We start from the raw sequence: 22,609 nt of genomic DNA on the forward strand, positions 1-22,609 counted from the left end.
TATTCTTTGCCCTCACCATCTGCACAGACGTCTCACACTTAAATTATACAGATGGTTGGTAACCTGATAGACAGAGAAGCTTTGACTGGGAGGGTAGTGTTCTTACATTAAATGCACTGAGAGGTTCAGGAAACAGTTCTTAATAATTGCGTCAAGACACTAAGCCCTTGTATACACAACCAAAGCCAAGAGCAGGCTTCACAAGCAAGAATTAACCTGCCGTGTGCCAGATTATTGGCACTCAGAACATCTGTTGCTGCCAAATTCCTGGAGCCTAAACTTGTTTGCAGTTGTGAATCACAGAATCATAGAAGTGAGATGTGGAAAAGATTCTCACAGGCATCTCCTCCACACTTTTCCTGGTGCATGAGGTTACAGGACGTGGCCCGGTGCTCTGTTCAATTAAGAGTTGTTATTTCGTCCTGGCTGGTGTGGCTCAGTTGGTCATCCTGCACGTCTAAAGGTCATGGGTTTGACTCCAGGTCAGGGCACATACCCTGGTTGTGGGCTGGATCCCCTGTTGGAGCGTGTATGGGAGGCAGCCAGTTGACGTTTCTCTCTCACATCAGTGTTGTTTTCTCTTTCTCTCCCTCTTCCTTCCTCTCCCTCTGAAATCAATGAAAAACAATTTTAAAAAGTTGTTGCTTTGGCTGGCCATCTTGCTTTCAGTACAGGTGTTGTGTAGGAGTGTTCGTGTGGAACTTCATCTTTGGTCTGTTTCCAGCACCCCTCACCCTGAGCTCTGCAGTAGCTGCTGCTGTCTTGATGGCCTAGTCTTCAGAACCCTGAGGGCCACAGGCTTTTAGGGAGAGCCTGGTGGGAAGAGATTCCACGCACAGAGGCAGGGCATGGCATCTAGCTAGGTCAAGAAATGAAGACTGTGGGTAAAATGTTAAGAGTGACCAGCCGTTGCATGATCTCAGTCTCTTTCCTGCTTTTCTAGGCAGCGCACATGTCAGAGGAGCTGGAGGAGGAGCAACGTGCCAGTGCGCACTTGGAGAGGGTGAGACATAATATGCAGCAGACAGTTAAAGACAGGAAAGGGCTGGATGAAGCTGAACAGATGGCCCTGGTGGGAAGGAGGAAGCAAATCCAGAAGCAAGAATCCAGGGTAGGAGCTGGCCCTGGGGGACCATGGGGTCTTCACAACTCCCTATTCAAGGCCATATTGTCCTGGAATCATACCAGACAGTCCCTACCTTCCTCATCACTTTTGCTAATGATGCTTTCAGATCTCCAAGAGGGTCAGATCTTAATGTATTCATTCTTTCTTGTGTGACTTGGGGCCACTTCCCTTGGACTGGATTAGTCTGTCTGCGCCCTTCCTGCTACGTGAGACGCATCTCCTTCCATCCACCCACACCAGCTCTGGGCTCTCCACAGCCAGGTGCCCTCCTGTTCCACACACACCCTCACAGTCTTGCTTCTGTGACTTTGCGCCTGTTATTTCTCTGCCCATTTCCTAACGGCCAGAGAAAGGAGAAGGGAAACGACTAAATCAAGTATCAAGAAAGACAGAGTGAAGATATAGTAAGGGCTGACAGAAATGATGTAGTACCTGCCTTCAGGGAGCTTAAAAACAAATAGAAAGACCTATCTTGAAAATAGGATTTTTAAAATTATTGAATCAATTTCAGTGACTAGGTACAGGCCATGTGACACATGCTACAGGATGGAAAGAATATTTGACTGGGATTTGATGGCTCAGAAGGGCCTCTGCAAAGTACAGTATTGCCTTTGCTCATTTATGGTATATCCATATAGTGGAATACCAATGTTCATGATGGCACCCCATCCATACAGTCATGCTATTTAAAAGGAATGAGGAGAGCTCTATAATGTGTTCTGGAGACCATGCCTCGCAGTGTAATGATAAAAGGCACAGGCAATGTGAAGAGTGTACAATCTTTTGTGCAAGAAAGGGGGGAAATATGAAGTTATGTACACATATGCCTATAGTTTAAAAAAGAAATAGTGACAGGATAAAACAAAGACTAATAAAAACAGCTATTCAGGAGGGGGAATACAGAGATGAAAGTTAGACCCTCTGAATGCACCTTGTTGTTTTGATCACAAAATCATATACAACATTTACATGCTTCATAAAAAAGTTTAAATCAAAGAGGAAAGTAAAACAAAGCAATCCTTAACGTTTTAACACAAATGGAAGCAAACGAAGCTAACTGTATATCAAGCTAGGAGGCATAGAACAAAGAACAATTATTCCCAGTGACTTTTAAACAGTGTTTTGTTTGAACATCTCTCATGAAATAGATCTAAGGACAAAACAAAACAGAACAGCAAATGATGCAAACTGCACTTGTAGTTTCAATATTATAATATCTTATTATTGCTACTAGCAATAACACTAATATAATTATTTATCCAACAACATATATAAGAACCAAGATTTTTAGGATAAAAAAGAAGCATATAGGCATAAAAGCAAAGAAGTTATGTCTTTTTTCCCTAAAAATACATAAATGATACTAAGATTTCCAAGTCAAATTTAAGATAACAAGATTTAATTTTATTTCCAATTGTTGTTTGTCCACTATTAAGGCCTAGAACCAATGATAACTCAGCAGCAGTGAGATCCTCAATATCAGATGACACTAAAGAATTTTGGTTAATTTTCCTAAATACATAATCACAATACCATTACCTATTAGAATTACATAAAGAAATATTTATACATAAAATTATATGATGTCTAGGATTTGCTTTAATATAGCAACTTTCCCCTGAGCTGTTTTACTTAAGAAATACAGCAAAAGCTTAACAAAGTAAAGGATGGGCTCTGTTAGTCTCATGTTCCAACTGATAGAACGATGTGTTATGTTCCTATAGGGCAAGGGTCCAGAAGATTTTTCTTTTCAATAGGCTTCATTCACAAGAAACCTGCACACCTGCTGACTGCCCCACCCCCAGCATGCCTCCCTGAGGAAGAGCAAGGACAGTGGGCTAACGTGGAGGCAGGAGGTGAGGGGAATCAGAGATGAGGTCTGATAGTCCAGGCGCATTAGCCTCAGGGCATCGGGCTTTGCAGTGTCCAAGGGTGATCAGGAAGGTCTCTCTGAGAAGGTGGCATGTGCTTCAAGAAGGCGGCAGGGAGAAGGCCCTGGACATGTGGGGGAGGAGAAGCAGCGGGCAACACCCTTCCCCCATCAGCTCCCTGCCCCTTTCCTGGTTTATTTTTCTCCAAATCACTTATCACCATCTAATATATTCTATATTTTACTTTGCTCTGTTTGTGTGTCCCCCCCCCATTAGAATGTACGTTTATAGTGGGGAGATCTTTTTTGTTTACTGCTGTCTCCTTAGCCCTGGGCTTTGGTATGTAGTAGGCATCAAATATTCCTTGACTAAATGTCACGTTAGCCTTGTTTGTATAACTCTATAAGGCCACAGGCAGAATGTTAGTCTGTACCATAGCTCTCCCACAAAGCAGCACTGTGGGGCTGTGTGTGACACACACGTGACATAGACTTGGGGACTGAGTTTTAGAGAATCAGAGCTGAGTATGGAGGGAGCAGCTTAAGATTAGGTAGTGTACTGGCTGAATCCTCAGTGTGCTGTGTGTTTTTTTTTCTCTATATGCTTACATACGTTCATGAGTGTGTGCGTGTGTGATTTTTGTCATCTGAGGGAAAGGTATTGGCACTGCATGGATTAGCCTTTCACATCCTTCGGTCTAAAGGGTTCTTATGTGGACTCACAGAGTTCAACCAACTCACTTTTGGCGAGAGTTTTCCAAGAGGGCTTGCCCCCCTGTTTAACCACTGCCAGAAAGAGAGCAGGCACATCTTCCCTTGATGATTTCGCTCCCTGTCAAGTGATCACGCCAATTGGCAAGTACGATGCCATGCCGGCCAGCCTGTGGTCTGAGATCATGGTTGTTTGCAGGTCTGTGAACCGAAAGGTGAACTGGAGGGCGAAATCCATCGCAATGCAGAGGCACAGAGGGGAGCCCACCGACTGCAGCGATGCATCAAAGAGCTGACCTACCAGGTACTCGGGGAAAGCAACCCCATCTGGCTGGGCTGCACCCTGGAAAAATGGGCTCCGTCAAGCCAGCAAAGGTCTTCTGGGTCTCCTGCACTTCTTTCCCCATCTTCACTCTCTCTCAGCGGTAGACACTGACTCACCCTTCCAGGGCCCCTGTGCTATTAGTGGTTTGGGTTGGTCCCTTTTCAGAGCTCTCAGGAAGCCAAATGTGAGCTGCAATTTGCAATTAGAAGTAAAAAGCTATTTATACCGTTCCTATTTTTTCACACATAATGCCTGCAGCACTTTCAGAAATATTCCTTCCTGTGAGAGCAGGAGTGGGAACAATGTGTAAATGAAGTGACTGGCAGAGACGGGCGGCCACCCTGCCAGCAGGTTACACGGGACGCTGACTAAATTGAGCAGGGGACATTTGCACTTCCATTTTCTGGTTGCACAGACACCCCAGGCCACCAAGGACTCTATTTGGTGCCGGTGCCAGGTGAACACATAGCAAATTGCTAACGAGAGGCCTCCAAAGCTTTCTGTTCTCCTGTTGACTGACATTGGTCTCAAGCAACTAATTGAAATGAGGCGGGCAGACTGACTTCGTACCAGTAATTAATACATTTCTAAAGCAACAACGTAATCCTTCATTTGTATTTTTATTTTCTACGCTTTCTTCCTTTTCTTCAAATGGAGTAGAGCAGAGTCCACGATAGCAGAGGCACTGTACGTGGGTTTGCCGCTCTGTGCATCTTCCTGGCACAGGGTAGGTGAACATATTTCAGTGGCTGAAAACATGCAAAGGTCACCTTCTAGCCCTTTCTGCTGCACAGGATAGCTTATTTCAGCGATAAAACAAACTCATTCTAGGCTCCCACGTTTGCGGCGCCGGCAGCAGTAAAGCTAGGTCTGCCCGACCTGGTCCCTGGTCCCTGTTCCCAAGGCTACGATGTTTTTCGTGTTGTGGGAGACATCAAAGTCTTCCTCCCGTGCAGCAGGAAGGATAGTGTTGATCAGAGAGCAGAGCACTTCAGAAGCAGCATCTTGGGCTAATTAAGATGAAATGAGCTACTTGCGCAGCTCTTCTTCACTGAATAAGTGGTTCTTTCGGAAGACGAGCCAGTCTGACACTTCTTAGACTGTGCAGGTTTATCAAAGCTGCTGCGGAGCCAGCCCACGGTACGTGTGGCTCAGGAAGCACACGCCTGGGGAACATGCAGGGTGTGCCGCTCTGCTCTTCTTTTGGGGGGGGGGGGGGAAGCCACCTACGTGGGGAAGTGAAATGCTGTTGGTTAATAATGTTTGCGGTTTTCTTTTTATTTTCCTACGGCTTATTTTCACTGTTTTCTTCTGTAAACAACTTCATTACAGAACAAAACAACAGAGTTTTATTTTATTTTTTTTATTTTGTTGTTCCAAGGATTGCGTTCGTGTTCTATTGTGTTAGATCTTTGTGTCTTTGTAGCAATAATCATAGTATTCCCCAGGTACTAGTATGGAGGTATATTTCTTAATTTCTCCCAACTGTCTGCACAATGCTTAGAGTGTGTCCATTCAACTGTGCAATGATTTTCTGCCATCAAATCAGATAACACCTGTTGAGCACCTACTTAATGCAAATATTAGTCTAGACCCTCTTAGTTGAAAGAGACATTAGAGAGCCCTCTACATTTCTTAATACCGATACCAGGTTTTGAAACATTCAAGGTGGATGCTGAGTCATTTGGGCCTGCTCTCCTTTAACACCAAAATAACCATCCGGACTAGGAGGCAGGGTGTTTGCGACAGTACTTCATAGGTGCCAATGGAAGATGTCATTCTGAAAGGGACATGAATATGGTTTTCCTCTTGTAGGAAAAATCCTCGGGGGTGATCCAACTACACTGGAAAGGGAATCAAGTGTGACCCCATCCACAGTAGTTCTATGGCCAGCCCCACTGAGCATTTATTCCCCTCATATGTCCTTCTAGCGTTTAGAGTCTCATCCTACTTTCTCTCTCCACTGCCTAGAAAAATGTGCTAAAAAGCAAGACATAAGATTGGACACTTATAATTGTTACAAAGGTAATGACAGGGTTTTTTTTTACCCCACTCTTCATCCACCTGCTCCATTTTACCTTTGACTGCTTCCTATAGTCACATAACTGCATGTAGATGTTATTTAATCTTTATAAATCTAATTATAAAGATGGTATCTTTATTTTTGGAGGAATAAGGTAACAAAATTTGGTCTTGGGTGGGTTCTCCGGGAACCAGATGCCAGGATGGAGTCAGAAGGACGAGAGAGTTACTGGAGGCAACACCCAGGGGAGAGAAAGCCTTCAGACCACACTATGGGTCTGACACCTGTCACAGGAAAAGATGAAGGAAGGAGGGTTGGATAGAAGGGGCCTCGGAGAGCAGTGCGGCTCCCGGCAAGTGTCCAGCACAAAAATTGCCCTACAGGGGTCCCATGTGGGCAGAAATGGCCAGACCTTAGGAACTCCGCTGTGCCTGGCTATCGGTAGGGGCTGCCTGGGGAGTGTGTGACCCCGGTGTAAACGCTGGGGCAGATCCCAAAGGCACTGCAGTTGGCTGTTTTCAGGAAACTGTCCTCCTCACAGCTGAAGGGCAAGTTTCTGGAAGGGAAATCTGCGCGGTGCACACCCCTGGCTACCACAGCTACGTAAGGCCTCAGCGGAGGCGCAGGGGAGCCCAGGCCTGCAAAGGCTGCCCTTCCCAGCGGGAGGCACAGTAACATCAGCAACCACTTCTGGCCTTTTCAGTTTTCTTCTGTGTGGCCTCCTTCACCACACAGTGAATTTACAGGCCTCAGTAAATTGATTTTAACCAATGAAATCTCTGTTGGTTTTAGAACTTTCTATACACACAGAATTCTATGAATCTTCAGATTTCTTAAACCCGAGAGGCAGAGGGATAGGCAGATGAAAACAGAAAAGAGATTTGATTTTAAAAATGGACTTGTCTCATTTTCCTAACCAGATTATTCCTTACATATTGGTTCCTGCCTTAATAAGCTCAAAGTTAGTAATGAATTATCTACTGTCAGATTTACTTTAAGGTGGGAGTAGGAGGGAGTGTTCTAAGCAACAGAAACAGCTTGGTTGGACCTACATTTGCTTATTTGTTTGTTCATAGGTATATTGACATATAACCATATAACACTATTACTTTTGGGTGTAGAGCATAATGATTTGATATGTTTACATTGTGAAATGATTATCAAAACAAGTTTAGTTAACATTCATCACCACACATAGTCAGAAATATTTTTCTTGTGATGAGAGCTCTTAAGATTTATTCTCTTAGCAACTTTCAAATATACAATACAGTATTGTTAACTATAGTCACCAGGCTGTACCTTATATTCCCAGGACTTATTCATTTTATAACTTGAATTTAGTACCTTGTGACCACCTTCACCTATTTTTCCAACCTCACTCCATCCCTCTGGCAACCAATTTGTTCTCATGCTGTAAGTTCAGATTTTGAGATTCTCCATATAGGTGAGATCACATCATTTTTCTTTCTCTGACTTCACTTAGCATAATGCTCTCGAGGTCCATCCATATTGCTGCAAATAGCAGAATTTCCTTTTTTATGGCTGAATAATATTCCAGTGTGTGTGTGTGTGTGTGTGTGTGTGTGTGTGTGTGTGTATATATACACATACACATACACACTGTAGGATATTATACACTTTCTTTATTCATCCATCAGTGGCCATTTAGGTTGTTTCCATGTCTTGGTTATTGTAAATAATATTGCCATGAACATGAGGGTGCAGATACTTTTGTGAGTTAGTGATTTTATTTCCTTCAAATAAATACTGAGAAGTCAATTTCTGTTTTTTGGTTTTTTTTTAATCCTGACCCAAGGAGAGGATATTTTTTCCACTTTTTTGTTTTTTTAGAGAGGGTGGGAGGTTGGGGGGGGGGGAAGAGAGAGAGAGAAAGAAATTGATGAGAGACCCATCAATTCGTTGCCTCCTGGATGCACCCCAACCAGGGCTGGGGACTGAAACCTGCTTCTATGTGCATAAATATTTACAAATGCTATATCCTCTTGTTGAATTGGCCCCTTTATCATTATATAATGATCTTTGTCTCTTATTACAGTCTGTCTTAAAGTCTAATTTGTTTTTGACCACCTTTTTGGTTTCCATTTGCATGGAATATATTTGTATCCCTTCACTTTTAGTCTGTGTGTGTCCTTATATCTGAAGTGAGTCTCTTTTAGGTAGCAGATCAGTTTTGTTTTTTATCCATTCAGCCACTCTGTCTTTTGATCAATAGGTATTTATTACCATGTCATTAATTGTTTCCTGGCCGTTTGTTGATTCCTTTTGTTCCTTTCTTCTCTTGCTTTTTCTGTTTGCTATTTATTTTCTTTAGTGGGTTACTTAGATTTCTTTCTCTTCTGTGTATCTACTATAGCTTTTCGCTTTGTTGGTTACCATGAGGCTAACATAAAACAACCTGTATATATAAAAATTGATATATATATTTTTTGCCATAGCCCTTGGTCTGTGTTTTATTCATTTATTGCTGCATAACAAATTATCCCAAAACTTAGTGGCTGAAGACACCAATTTTATTATTTTTCATAATTTTGGACTCATTTGAGCAATTTCCTTCTGCATGTGGTATTAGCTTGTGGAATTTTCCTCTCTCTGCTGATATCCACACCAGAACTCCAGAAAACTACCTTTCCTACTCTATTAGCAAAAGCCAAGGGTCAATTAGAAAGTTCAAAGGATGGTTTGGCTTGATTGGAGGGAGGGAGGTGACAGAAACCGCAGGCAGATGCAACTTGGTTGGGATGGGAGAACTGAAGACAAAATTGAATCTAGTGGCTTTAACTTCCATTTTAGCAATGACTGGGAGTTCTGCGGTGAATCAGGAGACATGAGTGTTATTGCTCAGAGATGTTTTTGATTTCTCAGGATAAGTTAAACCCATTTTCAAGTCATAACTCTAATATGGCATTTAACCAAGTTTCCTTGCTCTTTATTTCCTCTTATAAGGCTACTCCCAGTGCAGACTGCTGGGTCCTTCAAATCACCTTCACATACATACCTATGCATTTCAGGTAGAGAAAGACAAGAAAAATCTGAGCAGGATGCAGACTCTGATGGATAATCTTCAGCTAAAAGTGCAAAGTTACAAGCAGCAAATTGAGGCAGCGATAAGTGCCTGGGGCGATTGCAGCCTCATGGATTTCCCAGCAGTTGTTTTCGATTAATGGAGATGTGGGGACCGAGCTAGGTGAGTAGCTTGTCAGAGAAAAGCAGCTCAGCTTAAAGTCTGCTCATTCTCTGGTTTTCCTCAAGCTAGAATTATCACCTATGGTAAAATTTTGTGCTACTTTTCCCTCCAGGGAGCCGGAGCTCTCTCCCTCAATTTTGTGATTATACCTAAACATGTACATTGCAAGAAATGAGCCAAGTAAGAGCATGGCATTAAGTAGGGATGGCACATTTTTGGTTGGGTAATCACCCTAGGGCCTTCCTCACCCTAAAACCTTGAGTGAGCATAAATGCAATTCACAGTCCTTTTTCTGATGAGCCTGGACATGACTGTGCACAAAAAAATTATCACTTGAAATGTATCTGCCAACCTTGGGTTAGTATCCATAGCTACATGGAATGTAATTGATAAGTGCCATAGAAATTGGCTTACACCTAATATCTCTTAAACTGATTATTTAAATGATTTGGGCAAAAACACTTATATCTATTACCCATTGACTAATATAATTGTAAAGACCTGCCCACTCTGAGAGGTAGAACAAGATGTTAACTGATGACAACCAACCATGGTTGTTCTATCACACACCTAATCTGTGCGCGTCGACTACATCCAGCTGGTGGAAAGTGCCGACCATGTTCTAAACTTACAGGGAAAACCAGTTATAAAAATAGATCTCATGCCTGCTGGAAAGTCTGAATCCCTATATGTCATACAGAAAGATGATATTCCATTCAGTACACAGAAGTTTAGATTCCCTTCACACATTTTTCAACTTTCTCATGTCAGAACAGAAAAAATATGACTATGTAGGCACAGAGATTTCTTTTTTCCCCCTCATTTTTAATTTTTATAGGAAGCACAAGCCAATCAATATCTTTCCAAGTATAAGCAGCAGCAATGTGAGTTGAACGAAGCTAAGCAAAGGGCAGAGATAGCAGAATCTCAAGTCAATAAACTCAAGATTAAAGCAAGAGAGTTTGGAAAAAAAGGTATGTCAGATATTCAACTCTGTTCTCTTAAAATATGTGTAGCTAGGGCTCATAGCATCACATGGACCAGTATAACAAGACATTTCTTATTTTTCTCTTTAAATGCTTTTAAAAAACAGTGACATCAAAAAACATTCTAATAAAACCTTCCCATATTTACTAAATTCTACTGGTCCAGGTAGTAGGAAGTGCTAAGCATCTGAGTAGGATGCACACTCCAAAACAGGTATAAAGTATTAGACTTTGTCACAGTTATTTCCAACAGATTAAATGAGCAAAGCAGAAACTGCTTCTTCTGAGGGGCCAGAGATGAGTAGAAAAGCGTCCTTGGAAATGACTAATTGTTTCCCATTCACTGAAGGAAAGCCTGGAAATCTCTCAATTGTCATAAAGCAGAGGAAAAGGGTTTCTGATAGAATTGTGTGTCGGGTTGTGGAGCAGACTGGTGATGTGGCCACAGAGACTTTCCCTCGTGGGGTCTTCTGTAGAGGGCTCTGCCTTCACTGGCAAGGCCAGGTAGTTAGAAAATTGAGTGACTGAGCATGCCCTTGAGGTGAATTACTGGCGGGTGTCTGCTTTTTATAATACAGGTAACTGCCCCAATTCTCTGCCTCCCTTTAAAGCTAATGAAGGGTTGGCTGAGGCCTGCTTACCTCTGGAAGGGACTGGGTTTGGTTCTGGGCGGTTCCACTGATGAAAATCACACGAATCTCACAGAACACACTGTTTTTCAGGTTCATGAAGCAGCAGCAATTCTTGCTTATGAAGGACAGTGGCTGGAGAAGTACAAGGAGGGTTTTATGGCCAGAAAGTTAAGTTGCATGGGAAACAAACAGTGAACAAAGTGATTAGAAAAATGTAATAATTAAAGAGGGAGTATCCTTGCTTCCAAGGTTAATGGGAATTTTTTGATCCTCAAATAGAAGCAAGCATTTCACATGAAAGATTAAATAGATGCAATGACCTTTTTAAATTCTGAAGTTAGCAAATGAATATTCGTTCTTTGTCCATGTTGCCTCTTAATGAGTGATATTCATTGGATAAATCTTTAGACCAGCAATAGTCCATGATGGCTGGAGCATGTTAGTAAATGGTTATTACTGAAGTTAGTGAACTTTGCTTGACTCATCTTTAATCTACATCTATATTTTTAGCCACTAATGGTGGGAGTTGATAAACTTTTCGCTAGCATTGTGATATATGTATAGTCACACTTAGGTACTTTGAACTTGTAGGTGAAACCTTCCTAATTGACACATGTAGGCCACATGCTGGTGCAGACTTTCAACACTGAAGCCACTTCTCACACATGGCGTTCAGTCAGTGATAGGTGGTGGTGGTGGCTTTGGATTGTGCCAGTTTCTCTAAGCTGGAGGTACATTTCCCAGAATTCCGTTCTCTGTGTGGTTCTGGATTGGAGTTGAGCACAAGAGAAACGTGCACCAGATTTGAGAGGCAGAAGTGAAGGAGCAGCTGTTTACTGTATGTTCATAAGGTCCGTGTATGGCCCGACACTGTAATAACTGGCAAATACTGGCCCAGGCCCCAAACGGTGAGCTACCAGAGAGCAGCAGCAGCTCCCTGGCCCCACACTCTTCTAGCTATAGGGTTAAAAATTTGATTAAGTCACAAAAATCCTGGTTAGGCTTTTTTCTTTCTTATAAATTGATGATGAAAATTAAGGGGAATAGATCATCAAGTCAGCTGGGCTATTCATTCTCTCCTTGCATAAAAATTTATATAGAAACCTAAATTTATTAGAAACCTGATGAGCAAGCAATATGACAGCAGCCAGATGAGTGAATCAAATTCTCTTCAGAGCTGGGGTCACTCAGCTATGCAAACCTGGTGTTGGAAGCTATTACCCAGCTCCAGAGATGTCAGTTCTTGGGTTGGTAGGGCCCTTAGCAGCAGTCTTAGAGATCCTGAGATACTTACTCTTTGGGGTTTTAAGACTCAGCATACTAAATCTAGATGTTAAAACTGATATAACCATTCATATAAAACTAGAGTTTACCACCTTAGCAAATCAATTGCCTTGGTTTCCAGGCTCCGTTTTTTTCACTCAAGGTGACTTCTGTTCCTACCTGCCCTCACACCCATCATTAGTTGATCAGATTTTGAATCAGTTCTTAGTGACACATTTCTTCCACATTCTTGGTGGAAATCTCACCGTAGCCTCCTGGGCTAGTTGCAGCAAGACTGTAAATGAATGAGACAGTTGTTTTCTAAGCTGGATTGGCATCCAGGCGGTCAGTGAATGATATTGAGGCCTTGGAGAGAGAATGTGATACTGGAAAGGAGAATGTTTACAAGTCTTTGCAATGGCAGAATTGTCTGGTCGTGGCAAGCCACTGTGGAATCCCAGTGAGGAAAGGGGAGATGAAGCCACTGGATATTAAGGATGCTTGGGATGTGTTGTCACAGGGCTGTTTTCATTTCCTGTACCTGCTAGCTGTTTAGAAAGAAGATAAACGGACTCTAAATGGCTGTTTTCAGGTCAGAATAATCATTTTTATCTTAAATATTTAATGATGGTAGTGTTTTGTTTTGGGGAAGGGGAGCTTTAAGCTATTGTTTGCATTTCTAATCAGAGGCCCATGACACAGTTATAAATTAAGTAGTTATGAAGTCTGGGTCTTATTGGTCAATTTTAATCTCCCTGCTAGATGTTCCTGAGTTTTTAACAAGTTTATGCCACTCTTGGCTCTTATTTATATTCTGATTAATGGAGCTCAGAAATAAAAGGTATGCAACAAAAAGGAAGTATACAATCAAACTATAAATCATAAGTGAATTATCAGTCCCCAAGGAACCTAGAAGTGGCTTGAAAACTATAAAAGGTCAGCAACCCGAGTCTGGGCAGAAACTGTAGTGTGCTTTTCTTCACTTTATCTTTCTGTATTTCTTCACACTTCTGTATAATCCTATGTTTCCATCAGAAGAAGCAGCGCCTGGGTGCACCCTCATATGTATAGTGCCATTCTCTACAAACAACAGTGGGAGAGGAGAAAAGCAATCACTTATTTAAACAAGGTGAGCCCGTTTAATTACAGACATTGGGAAAAGCCTAATTGTGTTTTTTTCTGTTATATTATCCAGCAACCCCTCCTACCTTGTTTTACTCTATAAAAAAATCTCTTGAATGACAATATGTGAATCAGTTAAAACTTCAATTACCTTTTTTACAGTAGTATTCTTATACTATAAATGGTTTGATAAAGGAAATGTCTTACTACGTTTTCTTCATTATCAGCATTGCTTGCCCTCTCATCAGAGACAGAACTCCTTTCTATAGGAAAAAAGAGGACAAACTTAAAAAATCTTTATGAAACTCATTCTACCTTTTTTCTACCTCAGTATACAGGGTCACCTCGGAGATCCTGCAGGTTTTGTTCCAGACCACCTCAAATAGCACAATAAAGTGAGTCACACAAACTTTTGGGTTTTCCTGGGCATATAAAGCTCTGTTTATACTATTCTGTAGTCTATTAGTGTGTAATAGCATTGTGTCTATAAAATAATGTACATAGCATTTTTTAGCAATATGCTCTTTTTAAATTAAGCTACACCTGAGCCTTTAAGCATGTTATAATCTTTATGCTGGTGAAGGGTCACACCCTAGTAACATCAAGGATCACAGATCACCATAACAAATATAACAATAATGAAAAAGTTTGAAATAGTGGAAGAATTACCAAAATGTGACACAGACATAAAGTGAGCAAATGCTGTTGGAAAAATGGCACCAATAGACCTGCTTGACACAGGGTTGCCACAAACCCTCCATTTGCAAAAAGCACAATATCTGCAAAGCACAATAAAATGAGGTATGCCTGTAATTATATTATTAGAGTCACCTTAGTTATTCCCCGTTTCATATCTTTTTCAACAAACAGTATTTAAAATGCATTCAGTGTAGAAATACCTCGTTAGAAACAAATAGCGGTAAATTCTAAGGCTCATTCAGGTGCTCCAAAGCAGTGATCAGCTCTTTAGGGTTGTTGGCCTGATTCCTACCAACTGTTAATGGAAAATAGCCAAGGAGGTGATGGCTGAAGCTGAGAGTGGTGGTTAAGGAAAAAGGAGTGCAATGCCATTTCTCAAGAAAGGTCTTTCTTCTGGGCCTTGCTAAAATCGAGTATCATTTACACTTATCCTAGACTAAGGGTATTTTAAAACAGAGTAATTGAAAAGGAATTTAAAAGGAAACATTTGAACCACGGTCATATAAAACTACAACCAGGGACCTGGAGGAAGGCAAGGTTTGTGGCTTTTAGTGTAACAGCTTGAAATATATTTTCAGCCCATCTAACTACAGAACTATAGAACTTTTTTTTTTTAAAGTGGCCAATACCCTGACATTGTTTTTGCTGATATCTCCTGACCGCTTCTCCAGAATCAGTACCCATCCTGCTCTCCACTGCGGGAAGCTCACCTGGATGGGTTCCACCTACAGGGCGGCTCTTCCCTGACTTCCAGTTGGGGTGAGAGGAGGGAAGGAAGAGCAAAATTGGGTGTTTATTCTTCCCGCTTCCTCCTTTAGGGTCATCTGGCTGTGAAGGTCGCCCTCCTTACAAGAAAGCTGTTATGTGACTCTCTCCTCCTGGTTTTGGGAACTGCTCCCTTTCCTTGCCCCTTCAAGTTTAGTTTTGCTAGCGAGTCAGCCGCTCCCAGCTCTGGGGGAATGAATACTCCATCGTCCGCGCTCCCTTCTGTGCAGTTCTGAGTGTGCCAGGTGCTTTCTGTGAGGATCTGACCTCTGCCCACTTCCCATACAGAAATTGTCATTCTTGAGCACTATGAAGTGCTTCTCTTCTATAACTTGAACCTAATCCAAGCACAAGTATCATTACATTAGCCCAAGGGTTACATTTGTAGGACAAACTAGATTGCCTGCGACGACCTCTTTTCTCTACTTCTGGCCAGCTCAGGAATGGGAGTAACAACTAAGGGCACTAGTCTGCCCATTAGCACAATCGCAGGGCTAGAAGTGGTAAAACTCTTAACCTCTTACCTTCACCAGTGGTTTCTGCTATGACCAAGTCCTCCAAGTTCCACAGGAATGACAGGCAGGTATCAGCCAGAGGAAGAGACATGGGATCTCTTTCAACCTCCCAGGACACTCAGAGCCTTCTCAGGGGAATTATGGAAGAAAGGAGAGCTGCTTGGGGCCTACACTTACCTTTGCTACTCGATAGATGTCTGTTTCACATGCCTACTTAGTATTTGAGCTAACATCTTACATTTCAGTTTCCTAATCTGCAAAATATGGAAAAAGATTTATTTCTTAGATCTAGAATTACATCTATTTTGTTGATACAAGTGGGTTTTTTTGTGTGTTTTTAAAAAATATATCTTTATTGATTTCAAAGAGGAACGGAGAGGGAGAGAGGGAGAGAGAGAGATAGAAACATCAATGATGAGAGTCATTGATTGAGCCCACAACCCAGGCATGTGCCCTGACCGGGAATCAAACCCTGATCGCCTGGATCCTAGGTCGATGCTCAACCCCTGAGCCACGCCCGGCCGGGCAAAAAGTGAAGTTTTTTAAGAAGTCCTGTGATCATGGCATCTTAATATATCATTTAAATTGCTCTAAGTAATACAGGTTTGTGGCAGAAAATTTAGAAATTTTTTAAAAAAAAAAGGATTAAAATAAAATGGTGCATAAAGGACAGTGCTATTTTGAGCAGTGGTAACTGTACATAAAGCTCAAAGAAAGAGAAAACAGAGCCTGGGGACTTAAGGAAGTCCATATATTACCTGCGCAGATGAGTGCTTTCTCCAAAAGCAACCGTTTTTAAAGCTTCGAATTATTTCTTTTCAGCTATTTCTCAATGCAAGATAATTGACACCATCCTGGGCATTATTTTACTGCCAGATTTAATTTTTAAATCATTTTTAGTAAAAACAAGAACTTAACATGTGATGCCCAACTAATTTACTCAATCCTTTATTATTGAAATAGTAGAAAAGCTGGGATTAATGGCAATCTGCTGCAGTGAATACGCATCTATATAGTTTGGTGGGTCTCAGACTATTAAACTCAGAATACACTCCTAGAATTAGAATAATTAGGTGGAAATGTAAGAGAATTTTAAAAGATTTCTGATCAATTTTACAAATGACTTTCCAGAAACTTCAGACCTGTTTACATGCCCAGAAGCAGTGTAGGCGTGCAGGTGTATGCCATTCCTCAACTTGACTACCGAGGACAGCACCCTCATCCATGAGGTATCACCTTTGATGAAATGGGTGCATCTTCTTGACGTCAGGACTCTAAGTACTAAAAGCGCTAAAGACAGAATAATTATCCAGAGGGCTGTTCTTTGACTTGGCTCTAAATAAAACAAAAATCTGTAAGCTAGAAGAAAAATTACCAAAAAAAAAAAAAAAAAAAAAAGAAAATGGGTGGGTAAAGTATGATTACTATTTTTAAAACTAGTTATTTCTGCCTTGTGGGTGGCAGGCAAATTTCATATTAGTGAAAACACTTCTCATAGTGAAAAGACAAGCCCTGTCTGGACCACAGAGTTTTTTATGAGCATAAATAATACCTCCCAGTCTCAATGTCTCTATTGTGGGGAACCTGCCAAAGCTGTCTTTTGAACAAATTTGGGGCTTAGTGGGGGTGGGAGTCAGGAAAGAAAAAGTCTGAAAACTTGAGAGGCAATGAGTCTATTGTGCATTTAAGTTTCTATTGTTTTATATTGTGATAAGAGAATCAATACAGTTTTACAAAGGAATAATTATGACTATAAACTAGCCTCGGCCCAGTGTTCTCCTTGGGGGAAAAGGGGAGGGTACAGTTCACCCTTGGCTTGGAGAGGACAGGTTCCTAGAGAAATAGTGATAAGGAGTGCAGGGGTGATGAGAAGACCTCAGTAGGAGCCATGGTCTTGAGTGAGAGGTGACCACAGGGATAATAGAGAGTGCTTGAAACTCATCAGGAATAACCTGAGAAGCCTGAACTTTCCCCAGCATCTCTGTTGGTACTAGAATTGTAATTGGTGTGAAAGGAAGGGGGGATCCCAGAAGGCAGAAACTTGGAGACCTAATGTTAACAAAGTCAGAACCTGCTAATCTTTTGATCTACGCTCTACCAAAGAGTAGGGAGCAAGCATTAGAGCACAAAGCCCAGCTCTTTAATAGATGTCAATTTTTATGAACATACTCTTAATGTTTTACAATAAAAAACAATCTCTCCACATATTTATGTTATTCTGAAATTCTGTACCCAAGTAAGGAAGGAGCAATTAAGTAGAAATGTTAGGTTAACTTTCCAAAGTGTTTTCATATGCATAGTTTTCCTCCTGCAAGTTATAGCTTTTTACTTTATTTGTGACCTTCAGATCCCCATCTGTAAAGAGGTTTGTCCAAGGTCACGTATTGATTCAGCAGCAAAATTTAGCAAGAATTGCTTAATTCCATTCAATTCAGTGCAAACTTTATGTAGCAGATCTCGACTCTAGAAATAACAAGCACCCCTACCTGGGCCTCCTGTGCAAATGCCGCAACATGTTCTGGACAAGGCAGCAGGTAGAAAATTCACATGAGAGCGAACTGTTTCCACTTTGCATTTTACAAAGGCCATCTAACAACAGGATAGAAAGGGAAACATCAATATAAAATTTTCAAATGAATTAAGTTACACTTAAAAACGCATTTAGAAATACTGTGGAAAATATCTTCTTGAAAAGCAATTAGGTATTTGCTGTGGAGTTTCTTAAAAGAAAAGCTTACTACCACTATTTTAAGTCTCCCACCAAGGTTAATTTAGGCATTCAAGGAGGCCTAGGCTTGGAGCAGCTAGGGAGGCGACACAACCTGGAGTTTAACTCCTACAACCTGACAGTTTGCGCTCCAGCACGAGCACCCAATATTAACACTGCTGCCAGTTACCAACCTTTCAAACACACTGTTCAGCTTCTGTCGGTTACTCAAATGCCGGTGTTCCCCAGGATTCCCCTTTTATCACTCTATCTCTCCCTAGTTTTCTGTTACTTTTATGGTTTCAATCATTTCTTCATCTCCCTTTCGAGACGTGTCTTTTCTTGTACATAGAAGTACGGTTCCAAGGGTGTATAAATAATCCCCCCACGGACTGAGCTTTTTTGGAGCAGGGACTGGACTAGGTCTTCCCGGCTCGCCCCCCGCCGCTTCCCGATCTAGCTCCATCTAGTCCTCCCCTTTCTGTAGTTCTGGAAGCTGATTTCTATGGACTGCCATGGATTGTTCTTTCTCGCTCTAGACTCACCTACTGTTTAGTCCACCTGCAAGAGAATATGCCAAAGCAAACCATCTAAAATTCAAGTCCAGGACCTTTCTGATGCTTCCAATCCTCCTTTGGCTTCACACTACCTCCAGGGCCCCATTCAAGCTCCTTTGCAAGGTGTACAAGGCCCTTCATCTGTTTTTTGTCGCCCTCTCCGGGCTTATCTCTTGATAATGTAGCCTCACCATCAACCATTTAAACTTTCACAAATCCAGTAATATTTACTCTGTGCTTTCTCACATGTGTGGAATGCCTACGTTCTCCTGGAATTTCCTACAACTCTTGAAATTCTGCTCTTATGCAACTTCCTTAAGCATATACTCTAAACTCCATTCATACCCAACCACGGTGAACAGAATTGCTTCCTTTGTATGCACCCTTCCTGGTTGAGTTTTATTTTTACATGTTTATACTATACTAGATGCTGTAGATCCAGAAATAAGAGTCCATGTTCTTAAGTTCACAGTCTGAGAGTGAGAACCCTTACTTAGCGCATAAGAAATCCTCAACAAGACAAACAGCATGGAGCCTCTGAATAAACATGAGAAGATACACTTTCCCATAGAAAACGTCTACAATTGAATATGAACATTTTCATTATTTCCCCCGTGTCCACTGCAGCCTGGCTGACGCAATGTGGGCATTGGGTGACCATGCCTTTAGCACTCAAATCATGCTAAGGTGTGAAGCACTTACAATTTTAATGTCTTCTCAGTGGGCATTTTGAGATTGTGAAACTCAAGATAAGGCCAAAAAGGATAGCTAACCTCCACCTTCCCTATATAATGGAGATTTATAGAAAAATTTTGTTTTGCTTCTAATGAAATACAAAATATTTTCCCTTGGAATTGGATAAGCAATGCCAAATAAAATTTTCTTCTCCTTAATTTTTCTTAAACAGGTTATAGATACAGAGCTTGGTCAGAGTTTGGGTTTGTTCAAATCGAGAGGAAGGTGTGTTAAAAACTGCTCATGCAGTGATAGAGGTGTTGTTCAAGATTAATGGGCTAATACTACATGAAGGGACTAAAGAGAAGCAGTGCTACTAATTAATTTCTGTTTAGTTGAAAGACTGGCAAGAATCAGAGGTTGTGACCTAATAGAGAAGCATTCTTTCCTGCTCCGATCTTTTAAAGTACAATGCAGGTAGAAAATCTTCTTTAGAGGATGAACCATAGAAAAATACAGGGGTATTTATGGATAGATTTGCTACTTTCGATTTCACAAATGTTTTCCTTCAACTCACAAACACCTAGCAAGGTAAAAGTTCAATTTTTCAATGAGGAACTAATGTTAAGAAGTAAAACTGATTGCTAAGGTAACAGGGCCCATAAATATTAGACCTGGGACTCCAATCCTGGTCTTCTAACAGCCACAGATGCATTCTTTCTCTTTCTTTGGCATTCTGTTCTTTCCCTGTAAATCAATCCCTGTCCCCTCCACCCTGGGACACAGCACATATACCCAGAAAGCCTGCAAAGCCTGCCTTTCACTGCCCACCTCCCTGCCCCTGTTTGCTTCTGCAGTGGATTTTCCAAAGCACATTCATAGGATAAATTTGACCCTGTGAAACTCCCTCTGCCATTATTATAAAGAGGGTTGAAATACCCAGATTCTTCCATGTTGCCCTCAGCTGGGTGTACTGTCCACTCGCCATCCGCTAAAGCTGTTCGCGTTCCTCTTTTCATACTTCATCAGAGGTGTGGCAAAGCCTGTGGGGAGAAAGAAGGGCACATGGGGAACTGTCCCTGTGAGCTTGTTAGGCCACCTGTGCAGAACATTTATTATTTTAATACCCATGAAATGAAAAGCCAAGCTTTATGAGCAAACCTTGGCAGTTACTGAAAGGAAAAAAACCCCTGTAGAACCGTCAGATGGTGCGTGGTTCTCTGTACGTGAAAACAAGGGCATTCATGGATACGTGGCAGCTGGCAATCTCAGTCCCCTAGAAAGAAAGCTAATGGCCTCACTGAGCAACCAAAATGTGGGTGTTGAAGCCTATAAACTAGAGCTCGTGCAGCACTCAGGCACTGACTCAGCCTTTTTGAGGCTATTTCCACAGAATTCTTAGGTTTCTGAGTCAAGGTCTGCAGCAGATAAATAGGACAGAGGGAGGAGAAACAGGGCGGGATAAAGCAACCCATTAGAATATGCCCCTTCACCCAGTCCGTAAATGGATAAACACAATTAATACGACCAAGAGAGAAGTACAGCTGACTCTTGAACAATGAGCTTGTGAACTGCAACTGCCCCGCACGATTCAAACCCATGTGTTTGAGAGTGGACTGGCCCTGGGAATCCATGTATATGAAGGGCTGACTGAAGTTTTAGGCAGATTTTCAACTGCATGGGCAGTTGGCATCTCTAATCCCTATATTCTACAAGGGTCAACTGTATATAATATTAACTTCATTGAGAAAACAAAAAAATGTAATTTAAGTCAATAACTCAATATTTTTTAAGCTGTCGTATTGCCATAAATGTTTACAATTGATAATACTAGGTACTGATAAAACTAAGGGGAAAGTGAATGCTCTTCTACTGCCGGCAGGAGTAATTATTAAAAATGGGGGACATCTGTAATACTGTCAACAATAAAAATTTAAAATATATATATATCTTTATTGATTTCAGAGAGAGGAAAGGAGCGAGAGAGAGAGAGAGAAACATCAATGATGAGAGTCATTGATCGAGCCCACAACCCGGGCATGTGCCCTGACCGGGAATCGAACCCCGATCGCCTGGATCCCAGGTCGACGCTCAACCGCTGAGCCACGCCCTGCCGGGCAACAATAAAAATATTAAAAAATAAAATCTTATATCTGATACTTTTTCCCCCCCAGATCATCTTCCTGTATTAAATATAAGAATGTCAATCACAACACTTCTTTTTTTTTGTAATGTTAAACACTGGAAATGGTTGCATATCTACCAGTGGGGGAATGGGTGTATCGATTACGGTCTGTCTATATTTTGAGATACTGTTCATTAAAAGTGAGGTAGATTTGTATGTATTGACTTAGAAGGAAGCCCATAACATATCAAATTAAGAAAAAGACACCTGAAAAACGTGGAACGATATCATTGTTACATTTTATAAAACCTCACATGCATACTTCGCCCCCTACCTTTAGGACCACTTTGTGATTTTTCTAGCTGCTGTTCCCACAGAGCACATGTACATTCCTTCATTCAGAAGGGATAATCTTCGAAAAGATAGGGAGACATTCCCATTGCGAATTTCACCGTGGAAGAGGGTGTCCTGTTTGTGTATCTGGGATCTTGCTTTTCCAAATGGTCACTGCCTTTGTAGTATGTGTAAACATTACCTTGATTCTTCCAGTGAATTACGACTTTGGGCCCACTTTCAAATGAGCAGGAGAGAATTACATCTTCATCAAGTCTTCCAATGACTATTTGCTCACTCGTAGTACTAAAATGATTGAAGAAAGCTGGAAAGAATGTATATAAAATCAAGAGCTGCTATGAAGAGAATTAGTGATGGGTGCTTATCAAGGGTTATATTAGGACTACTTAGAAGAACTATCTTAGGTCAGCACCCTAATCATTAACAAACGACATCATCAAAAACTCTCGCTAGTCTAATTACTAGAAACAAGCCATGAAGCACTGTGTTTGAGTTACTACAGTTTTAATTGACTGTTTGATTCATTGTAGCTATGAAAATTGTGAACAGCCTAAAGCATAGAAATACTAGTTTGCTCCTTACTTGATCAATAGTCTCATCTCTCCTCTGATCCTGGCCTGCTACTCTTACTGGAAATTATGTATATCATGTAATAAAAGACTCCTATTGATTTTTATTCCCTGAGCACATTCACTTTTAACACTTACTATAACAATAACAAATTAGTTTATCCAGATAGCTAGAGCCAGCAGGCTCTAAAAGATTAGAACAAGCTTAACTTGGTTGAGCTGGGAAATATTTGAACATGTAGAAGGTGATGCTGGGTTCAGAAATTTGTTAGGAATATGCAGACATTAGTTTCAAGTGAGGAAGCACACAGGCAGGAGGAATCCAGAAGGGACAATGAAGTGAATCATTTATTTTGGCTCTAGGACAACTCTCAGGATAA

General features: G+C 41.3%; 1 protein-coding gene and 1 long non-coding RNA gene across 2 annotated transcripts in view; both read left to right on the forward strand.

Moving 5' to 3' along the window:
• The window catches only part of MYH15 (myosin heavy chain 15), a gene marked incomplete at both ends in the record, with an annotated part of 114,835 nt that extends 103,907 nt beyond the window's left edge, over positions 1–10,928 (forward strand). The window contains 5 exon segments of the mRNA XM_081137994.1: positions 944–1,111; positions 3,907–4,011; positions 9,085–9,184; positions 10,103–10,234; positions 10,825–10,928. Coding sequence (XP_080994120.1) covers positions 944–1,111; positions 3,907–4,011; positions 9,085–9,184; positions 10,103–10,234; positions 10,825–10,928 — 609 coding nt within the window.
• A 303-nt stretch (positions 10,929–11,231) lies between these two features.
• On the forward strand, positions 11,232–22,335 carry LOC308557440. Its single transcript, XR_013998838.1, has 3 exons — positions 11,232–13,270; positions 13,595–13,658; positions 21,147–22,335. It is a non-coding gene; the product is annotated as an uncharacterized lncRNA (long non-coding RNA).
• Positions 22,336–22,609: the final 274 nt, after the last annotated feature.

Source organism: Miniopterus schreibersii, assembly GCF_964146895.1.
Source record: "Miniopterus schreibersii genome assembly, chromosome: 5".
Lineage (NCBI taxonomy): Eukaryota > Metazoa > Chordata > Mammalia > Chiroptera > Miniopteridae > Miniopterus > Miniopterus schreibersii.